Source organism: Rutidosis leptorrhynchoides, chromosome 2 (assembly GCF_046630445.1).
Source record: "Rutidosis leptorrhynchoides isolate AG116_Rl617_1_P2 chromosome 2, CSIRO_AGI_Rlap_v1, whole genome shotgun sequence".
NCBI classification, from domain to species: Eukaryota; Viridiplantae; Streptophyta; class Magnoliopsida; order Asterales; family Asteraceae; genus Rutidosis; species Rutidosis leptorrhynchoides.
In genome coordinates, this window is record NC_092334.1 from 593,954,291 (window position 1) to 593,969,474 (window position 15,184).

The following is a 15,184-nucleotide window of genomic DNA, read 5'->3' on the forward strand; positions in this document are numbered from 1 at the left end:
TGCTAACTTCTCCATCTTGTCATCTTCTCTTATTGGTAGGAAGTGTGCTGATTTGGTGAGACGATCAACTATTACCCAAATAGTATCAAAACCACTTGCAGTCCTTGACAATTTAGTGATGAAATCCATGGTAATGTTTTCCCATTTCCATTTCGGGAATTCGGGTTGTTGAAGTAGACCTGATGGTTTCTGATGCTCAGCTTTGACCTTAGAATACGTCAAACATTCTCCTACGTATTTAGCAACATCGGCTTTCATACCCGGCCACCAAAAATGTTTCTTGAGATCCTTGTACATCTTCCCCGTTCCAGGATGTATTGAGTATCTGGTTTTATGAGCTTCTCTAAGTACCATTTCTCTCATATCTCCAAATTTTGGTACCCAAATCCTTTCAGCCCTATACCGGGTTCCGTCTTCCCGAATATTAAGATGCTTCTCCGATCCTTTGGGTATTTCATCCTTTAAATTTTCCTCTTTTAAAACTCCTTGTTGCGCCTCCTTTATTTGAGTAGTAAGGTTATTATGAATCATTATATTCATAGATTTTACTCGAATGGGTTCTCTGTCCTTCCTGCTCAAGGCATCGGCTACCACATTTGCCTTCCCCGGGTGGTAACGAATCTCAAAGTCGTAATCATTCAATAATTCAATCCACCTACGCTGCCTCATATTCAGTTGTTTCTGATTAAATATGTGTTGAAGACTTTTGTGGTCGGTATATATAATACTTTTGACCCCATATAAGTAGTGTCTCCAAGTCTTTAATGCAAAAACAACCGTACCTAATTCCAAATCATGCGTCGTATAATTTTGTTCGTGAATCTTCAATTGTCTAGACGCATAAGCAATCACCTTCGTTTGTTGCATTAATACACAACCGAGACCTTGCTTTGATGCGTCACAATAAATCACAAAATCATCATTCCCTTCAGGCAATGACAATATAGGTGCCGTAGTTAGCTTTTTCTTCAATAACTGAAACGCTTTCTCTTGTTCATCATTCCATTCAAATTTCTTCCCTTTATGCGTTAATGCAGTCAAGGGTTTTACTATTCTGGAAAAGTCTTGGATGAACCTTCTGTAGTAACCAGCTAGTGCTAAAAACTGGCGTATGTGTTTCGGAGTTTTCGGGGTTTCCCACTTTTCAACAGTTTCTATCTTTGCCGGATCCACCTTAATACCTTTTTTGTTCACTATGTGACCGAGAAATTGAACTTCTTCCAACCAAAATGCACACTTTGAAAATTTAGCGTACAATTCTTCCTTCCTCAATACTTCTAACACCTTTCTCAAATGTTCACCGTGTTCTTGGTCATTCTTTGAGTAAATAAGTATGTCATCAATGAAAACAATGACAAACTTATCAAGGTATGGTCCACACACTCGGTTCATAAGGTCCATGAACACAGCTGGTGCATTAGTTAAACCAAACGGCATGACCATAAACTCGTAATGACCGTAACGTGTTCTGAAAGCAGTCTTTGGAATATCATCTTCTTTCACCCGCATTTGATGATACCCGAAACGTAAGTCAATCTTTGAATAAACAGACGAGCCTTGTAGTTGATCAAATAAGTTGTCGATTCTCTGTAGTGGGTAGCGGTTCTTGATGGTAAGTTTGTTCAACTCTCGGTAGTCGATACACAACCTGAATGTACCATCTTTCTTCTTGACAAACAAAACAGGAGCTCCCCACGGTGATGTGCTTGGTCGAATGAAACCACGCTCTAAAAGTTCTTGTAATTGGCTTTGCAGTTCTTTCATCTCGCTGGGTGCGAGTCTGTAAGGAGCACGAGCTATTGGTGCAGCTCCTGGTACAAGATCTATTTGAAATTCAACGGATCGATGTGGGGGTAATCCCGATAATTCTTTCGGAAATACATCGGGAAATTCTTTTGCGACGGGAACATCATTGATGCTCTTTTCTTCAGTTTGTACTTTCTCGACGTGTGCTAGAATAGCATAGCAACCTTTTCTTATTAGTTTTTGTGCCTTCAAATTACTAATAAGATGTAGCTTCGTGTTGCCCTTTTCTCCGTACACCATTAAGGGTTTTCCTTTTTCTCATATAATGCGAATTGCATTTTTGTAACAAACGATCTCTGCTTTCACTTCTTTCAACCAGTCCATACCGATTATCACATCAAAACTCTCTAACTCTACTGGTATCAAGTCAATCTTAAATGTTTCGCTAACCAGTTTAATTTCTCGATTCCGACATATATTATCTGCTGAAATTAATTTACCATTTGCTAATTCGAGTAAAAATTTACTATCCAAAGGCGTCAATGGACAACTTAATTTAGCACAAAAATCTCTACTCATATAGCTTTTATCCGCACCCGAATCAAATAAAACGTAAGCAGATTTATTGTCAATAAGAAACGTACCCGTAACAAGCTCCGGGTCTTCCTGTGCCTCTGCCGCATTAATATTGAAAACTCTTCCGCGGCCTTGTCCATTCGTGTTCTCCTGGTTCGGGCAATTTCTAATAATGTGGCCCGGTTTTCCACATTTATAACAAACTACATTGGCATAACTTGCTCCGACACTACTTGCTCCGCCATTACTCGTTCCGACACCATTTGTTCCTTTCGTTCTATTAACCCCTGGTCCATAGACCTCACACTTCGCCGCGCTATGACCATTTCTTTTACACTTGTTGCAAAATTTGGTGCAGAACCCCGAGTGATACTTTTCACACCTTTGGCATAGCTGCTTCTAATTGTTGTTGTTGTTGTTGCGGTTATTATTGTTGTTGGGATGATTGTTGTAGTTGCTGTTGTTGTTGTTGTTGTTGTTGTTGTTGTTGTTGTTGGGCCGTTTGTTGTAGTTGCGATTGATGTTGCGATTGTTGGGATAATTGTTGCGATTATTGTTGTAATTGCTGTTGTTGTTGTTGTTGTTGTATTGGTGATTCTTATCACCGTTTTCCTCCCACTTTCTTTTGACTTGCTTCACATTGGCCTCTTCAGCAGTCTGTTCTTTAATTCTTTCTTCAATCTGGTTCACTAGTTTGTGAGCCATTCTACATGCCTGTTGTATGGAGGCGGGCTCGTGTGAACTTATATCTTCTTGGATTCTTTCCGGTAATCCTTTCACAAACGCGTCGATCTTCTCTTCCTCATCTTCGAATGCTCCCGGACACAATAGGCACAATTCTGTGAATCGTCTTTCGTACGTGGTAATATCAAATGCTTGGGTTCGTAACCCTCTAAGTTCTGTCTTGAGCTTATTGACCTCGGTTCTGGGACGGTACTTCTCGTTCATCAAGTGCTTGAATGCTGACCACGGTAGTGCGTACGCATCGTCTTGTCCCACTTGCTCTAGATAGGTATTCCACCATGTTAACGCAGAACCTGTGAAGGTATGCGTAGCGTACTTCACTTTGTCCTCTTCAGTACACTTACTTATGGCAAACACCGATTCGACCTTCTCGGTCCACCGTTTCAATCCGATCGGTCCTTCGGTTCCATCAAATTCCAAAGGTTTGCAGGCAGTGAATTCTTTGTAGGTGCATCCTACACGATTTCCTGTACTGCTAGATCCAAGGTTATTATTGGTATATAGCGCAGCCTGTACTGCGGCTATGTTTGATGCTAGAAAAGTACGGAATTCCTCTTCATTCATATTCACGGTGTGTCGAGTAGTCGGTGCCATTTCCTTCAAAATAGTCAAATGGAACAAGTTAATCATACAGAATATTAAGAGTAGTTAATAGTATTTCGTAGCATAATATGAACTCATTTATAAAAGATTTTTCTTCATATTAGCGTTTTATAAGTTTAAATTCGGGTAGTACCTACCCGTTAAGTTCATACTTAGTAGCTAATATACAATTCAACTACTACAATTCTATATGAAAAACTGATTATAATAATATTTCGCGTTCAAACTTTTATACAATATTTTACAAACTTACAATACCGCTTATTTTACATAAAGCATGAAATATAGCACACAATAACTTTGATACAAGATAGTTGTGAAGATAATTCTAGCTAGTACACAAGTCGTTCAGCAAAGGCAATAAAGACACGTAATTCATACGTCCAGAAACAAGTCATGCATTCTGGTTTTACTAGGACTACTTCCCATCCTTGGTCTTGTGGAACATAACCGTTATGGCCGTTGATAAGACAGCGTGTTGTAACGTTGTCAAAGGGACGAGGGTTACGTAATGTCCAACAGTCCCGTAACATTCTAAAAACCTCATTTCTTACCCCAATTACCGACTCCGTCACTTGTGGGAACGTTTTGTTTAATAGTTGTAGCCCGATGTTCTTGTTCTCACTTTGGTGAGAAGTGAACATTACTAATCCGTAAGCATAACATGCTTCTTTATGTTGCATGTTAACCGCGTTTTTCTAAATCACAAAGTCCAATATTCGGATATATTGAGTCAAAATAATTTCTTAACCCATTGCGTAAAATAGCATTTGGGTTCCCCGCAATATATGCGTCAAAGTAAACACATCGTAACTTATGGATTTCCCAATGTGATATCCCCCATCTTTCGAACGAAAGCCTTTTATAAACCAAGGCATTCTTGGAACGTTCGTCGAATGTCTTACAAACTGATCTCGCCTTAAATAGTTGTGCCGAAGAATTCTGACCGACTCTAGACAAGATTTCATTAATCATGTCTCCGGGTATGTCTCTTAAAATATTGGGTTGTCTATCCATTTTGTGTTTTTATACTGTAAAATAGACAAGAGTTAGATTCATAAAAAAAAATACTTATTAATACAAGCAATTTTTACATATATCATAAAGCATAAGCACACTATATTACATATATTACACCACATGAATACAACTATCTTATTCCGACTCGCTTGTTTCTTCTTCTTCGGTTTTGGTTCGTTTTGCCAAGTTTCTAGGGATATATGATGTTCCTCTAATACGAGCCGTCGTTTTCCACATTGGTTTAGAAAAACCTGGTGGTTTAGAGGTTCCCGGGTCATTGTTACAACTTAAGGACTTCGGGGGTTGACGATACATATAAAGTTCATCGGGGTTGGAATTAGATTTCTCTATTTTTATGCCCTTTCCCTTATTATTTTCTTTTGCCTTTTTAAATTCAGTTGGGGTAATTTCTATAACATCATCAGAATTCTCGTCGGAATCCGATTCATCGGAGAATTGGTAATCCTCCCAATATTTTGCTTCCTTGGCGGAAACACCATTGAGCATAATTAACCTTGGTCGGTTGGTTGAGGATTTTCTTTTACTTAACCGTTTTATTATTTCCCCCACCGGTTCCTCCTCTTCCGGTTCTGATTCTTCTTCTGGTTCCGACTCTTCTTCCGGTTCCTCTTCGGGAACTTGTGAATCAGTCCACGAATCATTCCAATTTACATTTGACTCTTCATTATTATTAGGTGAGTCAATGGGACTTGTTCTAGAGGTAGACATCTATAACATAATATCAAACGCGTTAAGAGATTAATATATCACATAATATTCACATGTTAAAAATATATAGTTTCCAACAAAATTTGTTAAGCAATCATTTTTCAAGTAAACACGGTCGAAGTCCAGACTCACTAATGCATCCTAACAAACTCGATAAGACACACTAATGCAAAATTCTGGTTCTCTAAGACCAACGCTCGGATACCAACTGAAATGTCCCGTTCTTATTGATTAAAAACGTTCCATATTAATTGATTTCGTTGCGAGGTTTTGACCTCTATATGAGACATTTTTCAAAGACTGCATTCATTTTTAAAACAAACCATAACCTTTATTTCATAAATAAAGGTTTAAAAAGCTTTACGTAGATTATCAAATAATGATAATCTAAAATATCCTGTTTACACACGACCATTACATAATGGTTTACAATACAAATATGTTACATCGAAATCAGTTTCTTGAATGCAGTTTTTACACAATATCATACAAACATGGACTCCAAATCTTGTCCTTATTTTAGTATGCAACAGCGGAAGCTCTTAGTATTCACCTGAGAATAAACATGCTTTAAACGTCAACAAAAATGTTGGTGAGTTATAGGTTTAACCTATATATATCAAATCGTAACAATAGACCACAAGATTTCATATTTCAATACACATCCCATACATAGAGATAAAAATCATTCATATGGTGAACACCTGGTAACCAACATTAACAAGATGCATATATAAGAATATCCCCATCATTCCGGGACACCCTTCGGATATGATATAAATTTCGAAGTACTAAAGCATCCGGTACTTTGGATGGGGTTTGTTAGGCCCAATAGATCTATCTTTAGGATTCGCGTCAATTAGGGTGTCTGTTCCCTAATTCTTAGATTACCAGACTTAATAAAAAGGGGCATATTCGATTTCGATAATTCAACCATAGAATGTAGTTTCACGTACTTGTGTCTATTTTGTAAATTATTTATAAAACCTGCATGTATTCTCATCCCAAAATATTAGATTTTAAAAGTGGGACTATAACTCACTTTCACAGATTTTTACTTCGTCGGGAAGTAAGACTTGGCCACTGGTTGATTCACGAACCTATAACAATATATACATATATATCAAAGTATGTTCAAAATATATTTACAACACTTTTAATATATTTTGATGTTTTAAGTTTATTAAGTCAGCTGTCCTCGTTAGTAACCTACAACTAGTTGTCCACAGTTAGATGTACAGAAATAAATCGATAAATATTATCTTGAATCAATCCACGACCCAGTGTATACGTATCTCAGTATTGATCATAACTCAAACTATATATATTTTGGAATCAACCTCAACCCTGTATAGCTAACTCCAACATTCACATATAGAGTGTCTATGGTTGTTCCGAAATATATATAGATGTGTCGACATGATAGGTCGAAACATTGTATACGTGTCTATGGTATCTCAATATTACATAATATACAATACAAGTTGATTAAGTTATGGTTGGAATAGATTTGTTACCAATTTTCACGTAGCTAAAATGAGAAAAATTATCCAATCTTGTTTTACCCATAACTTCTTCATTTTAAATCCGTTTTGAGTGAATCAAATTACTATGGTTTCATATTGAACTCTATTTTATGAATATAAACAGAAAAAGTATAGGTTTATAGTCGGAAAAATAAGTTACAAGTCATTTTTGTAAAAGTAGTCATTTCAGTCGAAAGAACGACGTCTAGATGACCATTTTAGAAAACATACTTCCACTTTGAGTTTAACCATAATTTTTGAATATAGTTTCATGTTCATAATAAAAATAATTTTCTCAGAATAACAACTCTTAAATCAAAGTTTATCATAGTTTTTAATTAACTAACCCAAAACAGCCCGCGGTGTTACTACGACGTCGTAAATCCGGTATTACGGTGTTTTTCGTGTTTCCAGGTTTTAAATCATTAAGTTAGCATATCATATAGATATAGAACATGTGTTTAGTTAATTTTAAAATTCAAATTAGAAGGATTAACTTTTATTTGCGAACAAGTTTAGAATTAACTAAACTATGTTCTAGTGATTACAAGTTTAAACCTTCGAATAAGATAGCTTTATATGTATGAATCGAATGATGTTATGAACATCATTACTACCTTAAGTTCCTTGGATAAACCTACTGGAAAAGAGAAAAATGGATCTAGCTTCAACGGATCCTTGGATGGCTCGAAGTTCTTGAAGCAGAATCATGACACGAAAACAAGTTCAAGTAAGATCATCACTTGAAATAAGATTGTTATAGTTATAGAAATTGAACTAAAGTTTGAATATGATTATTACCTTGTATTAGAATGATAACCTACTGTAAGAAACAAAGATTTCTTGAGGTTGGATGATCACCTTACAAGATTAGAAGTGAGCTAGCAAACTTGAAAGTATTCTTAATTTTATGTAACTAGAACTTGTAGAATATATGAAGAACACTTAGAACTTGAAGATAGAACTTGAGAGAGATCAATTAGATGAAGAAAATTGAAGAATGAAATTGTTTGTAGGTGTTTTTGGTCGTTGGTGTATGGATTAGATATAAAGGATATGTAATTTTGTTTTCATGTAAATAAGTCATGAATGATTACTCATATTTTTGTAATTTTATGAGATATTTCATGTTAGTTGCCAAATGATGGTTCCCACGTGTGTTAGGTGACTCACATGGGCTGCTAAGAGCTGATCATTGGAGTGTATATACCAATAGTACATACATCTAAAAGCTGTGTATTGTACGAGTACGAATACGGGTGCATACGAGTAGAATTGTTGATGAAACTGAACGAGGATGTAATTGTAAGCATTTTTGTTAAGTAGAAGTATTTTGATAAGTGTATTGAAGTCTTTCAAAAGTGTATAAATACATATTAAAACACTACATGTATATACATTTTAACTGAGTCGTTAAGTCATCGTTAGTCGTTACATGTAAGTGTTGTTTTGAAACCTTTAGGTTAACGATCTTGTTAAATGTTGTTAACCCAATGTTTATAATATCAAATGAGATTTTAAATTATTATATTATCATGATATTATCATGTATGAATATATATACATTAAATATCTTTACAACGATAATCGTTACATATATGTCTCGTTTAAAAATCATTAAGTTAGTAGTCTTGTTTTTACATATGTAGTTCATTGTTAATATACTTAATGATATGTTTACTTATCATAGTATGATGTTAACTATATATATATATATATATCCATATATATGTCATCATATAGTTTTTACAAGTTTTAACGTTCGTGAATCACCGGTCAACTTGGGTGGTCAATTGTCTATATGAAACATATTTCAATTAATCAAGTCTTAACAAGTTTGATTGCTTAACATGTTGGAAATATTTAATCATGTAAATATCAATCTCAATTAATATATATAAACATGGAAAAGTTCGGGTCACTACATCAGGTACATTGGATAATGATTTTGGTCATTAATCAAATTTCTTGTTCTTCGTCACATATGTTATAGTTGATGTATGATTAATGGAACGGTTCGTACATGTACAAAATCTACCTCATCACATTGCAATATGCAGGTTCAAATTTTTATTTTTTGTGTTTTATAATGACTATTAGTTTATTCTATACAAAAAGTTGTAAATTTTAGACTTTTTTGTGCCGTTGGTCCCTCCATTATACACCAAATAGTGAACAGCGTCCCTTTCGTTTTTTTTCTACTTACAGCATCCCTCCATTTTACAAATTTGTGTTTCAGTGTCCCTCCTTCTAACTTCAGTTAAATAAGTCCATTAATTCATGACATGTGCCTTGCATGTGAGGGTAAATTCGTCTTTTTAACGTTGTCTCTTTATCCTTTTCTTTTCCATATTTGTTTCTTTCTCTTCTCATGATAACCCACAACCACCTGCAGTTTTCTTAAATTAATGAATACCAATCTTCAAAATTAAAACAACCATTTTTTCAATTTTTACTTCTTGTTCAAACCATAACGTCATCTGATGGCTTTTAACAATTCATTACCAAAACAAATTACATATTAACGGCACGGTTGATGGATTCCAAGGAACAATAATCACTCAATCTCTAAGATTAAACTTTTAACTATACACAAAATTACACCAACCATCCATGAGCAAAGGAATATGTATTTCACATTAACACAATCAAAATCCTGTGATCATTTCATTTGACGGAGGGACTCGGTATCTTTAAACGGGATGATGGAGGGATGCTGTAAGCAGAAAAAAAACGAAAGGGACGCTGTTCACTATTTGGTGTATAATGGAGGGACCAACGGCACAAAAAAATCTAAATTTTATAAGGTTGACAATTATACGAGTGAAAAGTTCCTAACTTTATGTAAGCAAGAACATAAGTACTACATTGAGGCCAAATTAGAGAAACTATGTGAGCTGCTATCAGATGTAAGTTTGCCAAAGTTGTATTTTATTTTATTTTGTTATGTTGTTTTGCTATTTGGATACTAAATGACAAAATTGACTTTTTTTCTCAGACAATAACGAGAACTAAGGATAAGGTTGTCAATAAACACAGTTAGAATTACGAGGAAATGGGAAGAGACGATGTAAGATCTGTTACATTATTGAGCTATTTTTATTTATTTTTTTGTATGTCTAACCTCGGTTCACCTTTATAACATAATTTGCAGGAGGAAGTACATGAAGTCGAGAGTGATGATGAGGACCAACAAATTTACAATCCTTTGAAGTTGTCGATGGGTTGGGATGGAAAACCTATTCCTTACTGGCTCTACAAGCTTCATGGCCTTGGGCAGGTGATATTACTTTTTTTTTTTTTTAGCAAAAAACATAAATGAACTAAAAATAGATGAAGTTACAACTCATCATTTGCTTATTAATGTACACTCAACTATAAGAAAATCAATCCTAATTGATGTGTTTTATTTTATCCTTCAGGAGTTCAAGTGTGAAATATGTGGAAACTATAGCTACTGGGAAAGAAGAGCTTGTGAGCGTTATTTCAAGGAATTTAGACATCAATACTGTATGTGTCGACTTGGTATTCCAAATACCAAGAATTTTAACGAGATCACATCAATCGAGGTACGCCCCTTTCATTAATAAATTATACAGTCATTTCCATATTGTGGCTCATTGTATTATGTGCTAACTACCTTAATTTTCCCGACACAGGCAGCAGAAAAACTATGGGAAAGGATAAAAGCAAATCAAGGGGTGAATAAATGGGGACCAGAACTCGAGGAAGAATACTACAAAGACAGGAATGGCAACATCTAACAACTAAAAGACCTACACTGATCTTCAAAGCCAAGGCTTGGTATTTGACTGTCGTCTTCAATCACAAGCAAGTTTATCTTTTAGTTGTTGATCCTATATATGCATTCTCGTAATGCTAATACCTTGTGTTATTTTTTTGTTCTCATCAGTCGTCAAAAACTGCTTCAACGGAAAACTCGATTACATTTTCTGGCGGACACTTCATGTGATACTTTTATAATGAAGTGAGCCTGCAATCACAAACTGAAAGATTCAGTTATGTCAAAAATGTTAAAACACTTTTGACTTTTCTTCATCCTCCATGCTTATTAGTGCGTGGATGCCTCCACAATAACTATGGCGGATGACCCGTATATTTTCAACCCGTATTAAAATTCACATTAAGCTGTATCAAAGACATAAATCATAATTGTATAGGTCGAACAATGCCATTGTATTTACATCTACGTGTGAAATTCTTTTAAAATGCTAATCTTATATATTTGAGTCCCGCGAATTCGCGGGTTATAAACTAGTATTATAATAATAATTAAACTTGAGATTAAAAGTTTAATTACTTTAAATTTAAATTAATTAATATTAAAAATATGTAAATATGAAGGTCGGACATCCTTGACGGTGTTCACGTCTCCGGGGTTCACATACTCACAGTCACATCTATCTAACTGCCAATAAATCACCGTGGAACCACCGTCCGTCACTTGTCAGCACTCTACTACCATTCTCCGCCACCACCATGTCTACTTACGTTAGGAGGAAAGTTCAAATAGAAGATAATCCCTCGGATGCAGCAGATGACGATAACGTAAAATCAGATCCCGTACCAAATGACGACACCGATGAAACTGCACCTTCCGACGGAAACGGCGCCGGAGATCAAGATCCTTTCTTTGGCGGCAAAGTACGCAGGAGAGCATCTATGGTTAGGGTTCTTAAAGGTGATTATGTTGATGTTCGGTCCAAACCCTATCTCACGAAAATTCTCAAAAAACAAGGTTAGTAATTGAATCGGATTATTTCTTTTCAAGTTAGTTGTTTAATTAAATTAAGCTAAATCTATACTGTATAAATTATGTTTTTTATTATGTTCATCATTTAGCTTAACTCTATATATTTGTTTTATGTTAGTTCTTGTATTTATATCTTTTATGGTACAGTACTTATGAGCTTGATACAATGATACTGGTAGTAAAATTAGTATTGTACTAATTTGTAAGGTTGTGTTTAAAACAAATATACTAATATCAGTTTTGTGTATGATTGTTGATGATGAACTTTCAATTGATGGGATTATGACACACAAAATAGCAGTTTTTGGTACTTCTATGGTGGATGAATTGTCGTTATAGTACATGAGTTCTATACTTCTATGGCTATGAATTGACTAAAACTGAAGGAAATATGTGTGCGATCAATAAGCAGATTGTTGACTGAAAGACAAATTTATACTAGATGAATGTAGTTGAAATGTGAATGCAGAGGTCGATACACGTACACCGCGATGATGGATAGGGTTTTAAGTAATGATAAGTGGTAAAACGGGTGTAGCATTGATATTTAAATCGTCTAGCATACTTTTTTAACGTAGGTGGGATGCTTTAAATGTGTCTAATTCTGACTATAAGGCCAACTTTAAGAATAAGAGATGAGTTTTTAGAGTTTCTTTTGTAGCGATCTTATTTACTTGTCAAATGAGGCAGGCAGTTATCAATAATTCTTCGTTTTATATCAGGTAGATATCTGTGTGGATGAGATCTGACGTATTACTTAAAGACAAACCAGAGTTAACATAGTTGTCAAAGTTCTCAAATACAAAGTTTTGTAACACTTGCCAAGTATTAGATGCAAACTATTATGGGGTATTTTTTAAGACCATCATATGTACCTAAGTGAAGCTATTTTTGTCTACTTTTAGAGTTGGCAAAGTTTTTACTTATGAAGGTTCATATCTATTATTATGGATATGTTTGGAAAAAATAGCTGGTAGTAGGTTTTAGTTGATAGCTTGTAGTTGTTTGCTTTTTATATGTTTTTAGGTGTTCGACAGAGTAGCTGGAACTATTAGTAAAATGACAAAAAACTATGAGCTTTTTCTCAAACGCTAGTCTGCTTTTAGTTTTTTCCCTCTGTCTAAAAGTTTTAAGCTTTTTTAACCAATGAAGTTTTTTATTAAATAGGAGCTTTTTTTAAAAAAAGCTAAAAGCTCCAAAAAGCTCTGTGCCAAACATAGCCTATATGTTTCGGATGTTAAATGGATTTAAAAAAACTCAATAATAATAGGTCATAATTCGCCCAAATTTTTTTTATTATTGCACAAAACATCCTAAATTATCTAAAGCGCACACTAGCTCAATTGGGAAATTTTCGTTTGTAATCATATTTGACACTAGTTAAATATAGAATTTAACCTTTGGACCAAATATTTTCGTCAACCCAACCCAATCTGACCCAACATTACCAAAAACTTATTTGTTTGAACCTATTAACCTAAAAGTTACGTCCTCATTATCTGTGTAGGTGACAGGGGAGTCTTATTTGCTGATAAAGTTTTGAAGTTTACAAGTTCGGGAAAAATGAAACGGAGACTTTTAATAATTACTAATTTTTCAATCTATATTGTTGATCCGGAGGCACGTACTCTTAAAAGGCGGATTGCTCTTGCTGCAGTCGAGAGGCTTTGTTTGAGTGAATTAAGCGATAATTTTATTGCAGTTATTGTCCCAACTGAGTATGATCTTCTCTTGGCTACTACTAGGAAGACTGAAATTGTATCTTTGTTGGTGGAATCAATGAAGAACACATCAAACTACGAATTGGAAGTTCACTTATCTAACAGGTAATATAAATATAAATATTTATATTTATACTTGTTATTGTATTGAATATATGCCCTGTCTTTGTAATTTTGTCTATGCATTTTATCATATATGTGAATTCTGATGACTCTTGTTTTAAGGGAGTTTTCATATGCAGACATAAGCGTCTACCTAGTTTTATCATATACTCCATATGTGAATTAAGCTATGATAGTTCACTCTTTTGTAGTTTTATGTTACTAATTTAATTCTTGTGTTTTCAATATGCTTGTAGATTCGAGTATCATGCTGGTTCTGAACTAGTTAAAGAAATTCATTTTGAGGAGGTTAAAGGTAAACAAACTCTTATCCTCTTGTTATGCATTCGTTTTTTAGAGCAACCGATATATCATTTAGAGGTCACAAAATGAGTCAAAAAATATTTGTACAAAATTAATATGTTTTTTAAATTTAGGGATTAGGAGATTGTGTGCATTACAGTGTATGCTCTTGATGAGTGACAACTGACCTGTTCAACTTTTAGGCAAATAATTTTTATTTTACCTATTTGACCTTTTTAAAACATATATTAGGCAACCATCATTTCTGACTAAATGGATTAAAATTGTCACGGTTTGATATTCTTAAATTATATGCTACTATCTTCTAACCGGAACTTATATTATATTCTTCACTTTAATTTCAGGTGGAACCAAAACAAGAATTGTTAACAAGTAAAAAAGCGATCATCCCAATTACTTTTTGATGTTGTTGTTTAAATTACTTTTTGATTCTTTTATTATCCTTGGTTTTAGTGGATGAAGCCTCCTAAAATTCTATTGTGTTTTACAATTGTTTTCATTTTGAAACATTTAAAGTTTAAACCCATTTGAATGTGATTTCATCTTAATGTGAAGTCTTTTATCAGACCCTTAAACCACTCTTAACCATGACGGTCCGTTATGGGATCACTGACTGCCACATCAGCGTCACATAGCACTTTCTTCCCATCACTAACCAACCACTAAATGCTAACATCCATGTCGTACCCATCACTTGGTCCCACATCTATTTTTTATATTAAACTTTTATATTATTAACTTATATATAACAATTAAAATTCTAAAAGTAAAATTTTTATTAATAAAAAAAACATTACAAATTCCTAAAAAACAAAAAAAAAAAAAAATACATTACAAAGTCCTAAAAATAAAAACATTACAAATTTCTAAACATAAAAAAAAAAAAAAAAAAAAAAAACGATTACAAGACATGAATTTTAAAAACAACAAACACTACTCGTCTTCGGTAAACTTGTTCTTATACTTCTTCGCTATGTTACTCCTTGCTCGCATCAATAACTCGTATTGGTCGGGTGGAATGTCGGAAGACACCGGTTGCGATAGAAGCTTCAAACTTTCCAACATCATACGAGTCTCAACCTCCTCCTCCAACTTTTTCGTCCGTTTTTCAGCTTCCTCCTTGATCGCTCTCATGGTTTCACGTGTTGCATTTGCAGTTTCATAAACCGTGGCTCTAGCATCTGTAACGACCCGACCAAAACCGTTATTGACGGCGCCGCTACTTAGGTCCCGTTGCGGGGTCATAGTCCCTATATGAGACGCGTTTGACCAAAATTATGTCGCATTCATTTGAAACGTGCATGACTTGCAAAGTTTAG

General features: G+C 34.5%; 1 protein-coding gene across 1 annotated transcript; it reads left to right on the top strand.

Annotated features, from left to right (window-relative positions):
* The first annotated feature begins 11,324 nt into the window (after positions 1–11,324).
* LOC139893359 (uncharacterized) lies at positions 11,325–14,432 on the top strand. Its single transcript, XM_071876519.1, has 4 exons — positions 11,325–11,703; positions 13,226–13,544; positions 13,799–13,857; positions 14,210–14,432. Exons 1-4 carry the CDS (start codon positions 11,445–11,447, stop codon positions 14,239–14,241), a joined length of 669 nt encoding a protein of 222 aa, XP_071732620.1. The 5' UTR covers positions 11,325–11,444; the 3' UTR covers positions 14,242–14,432.
* The last annotated feature ends 752 nt before the right edge of the window (positions 14,433–15,184 follow it).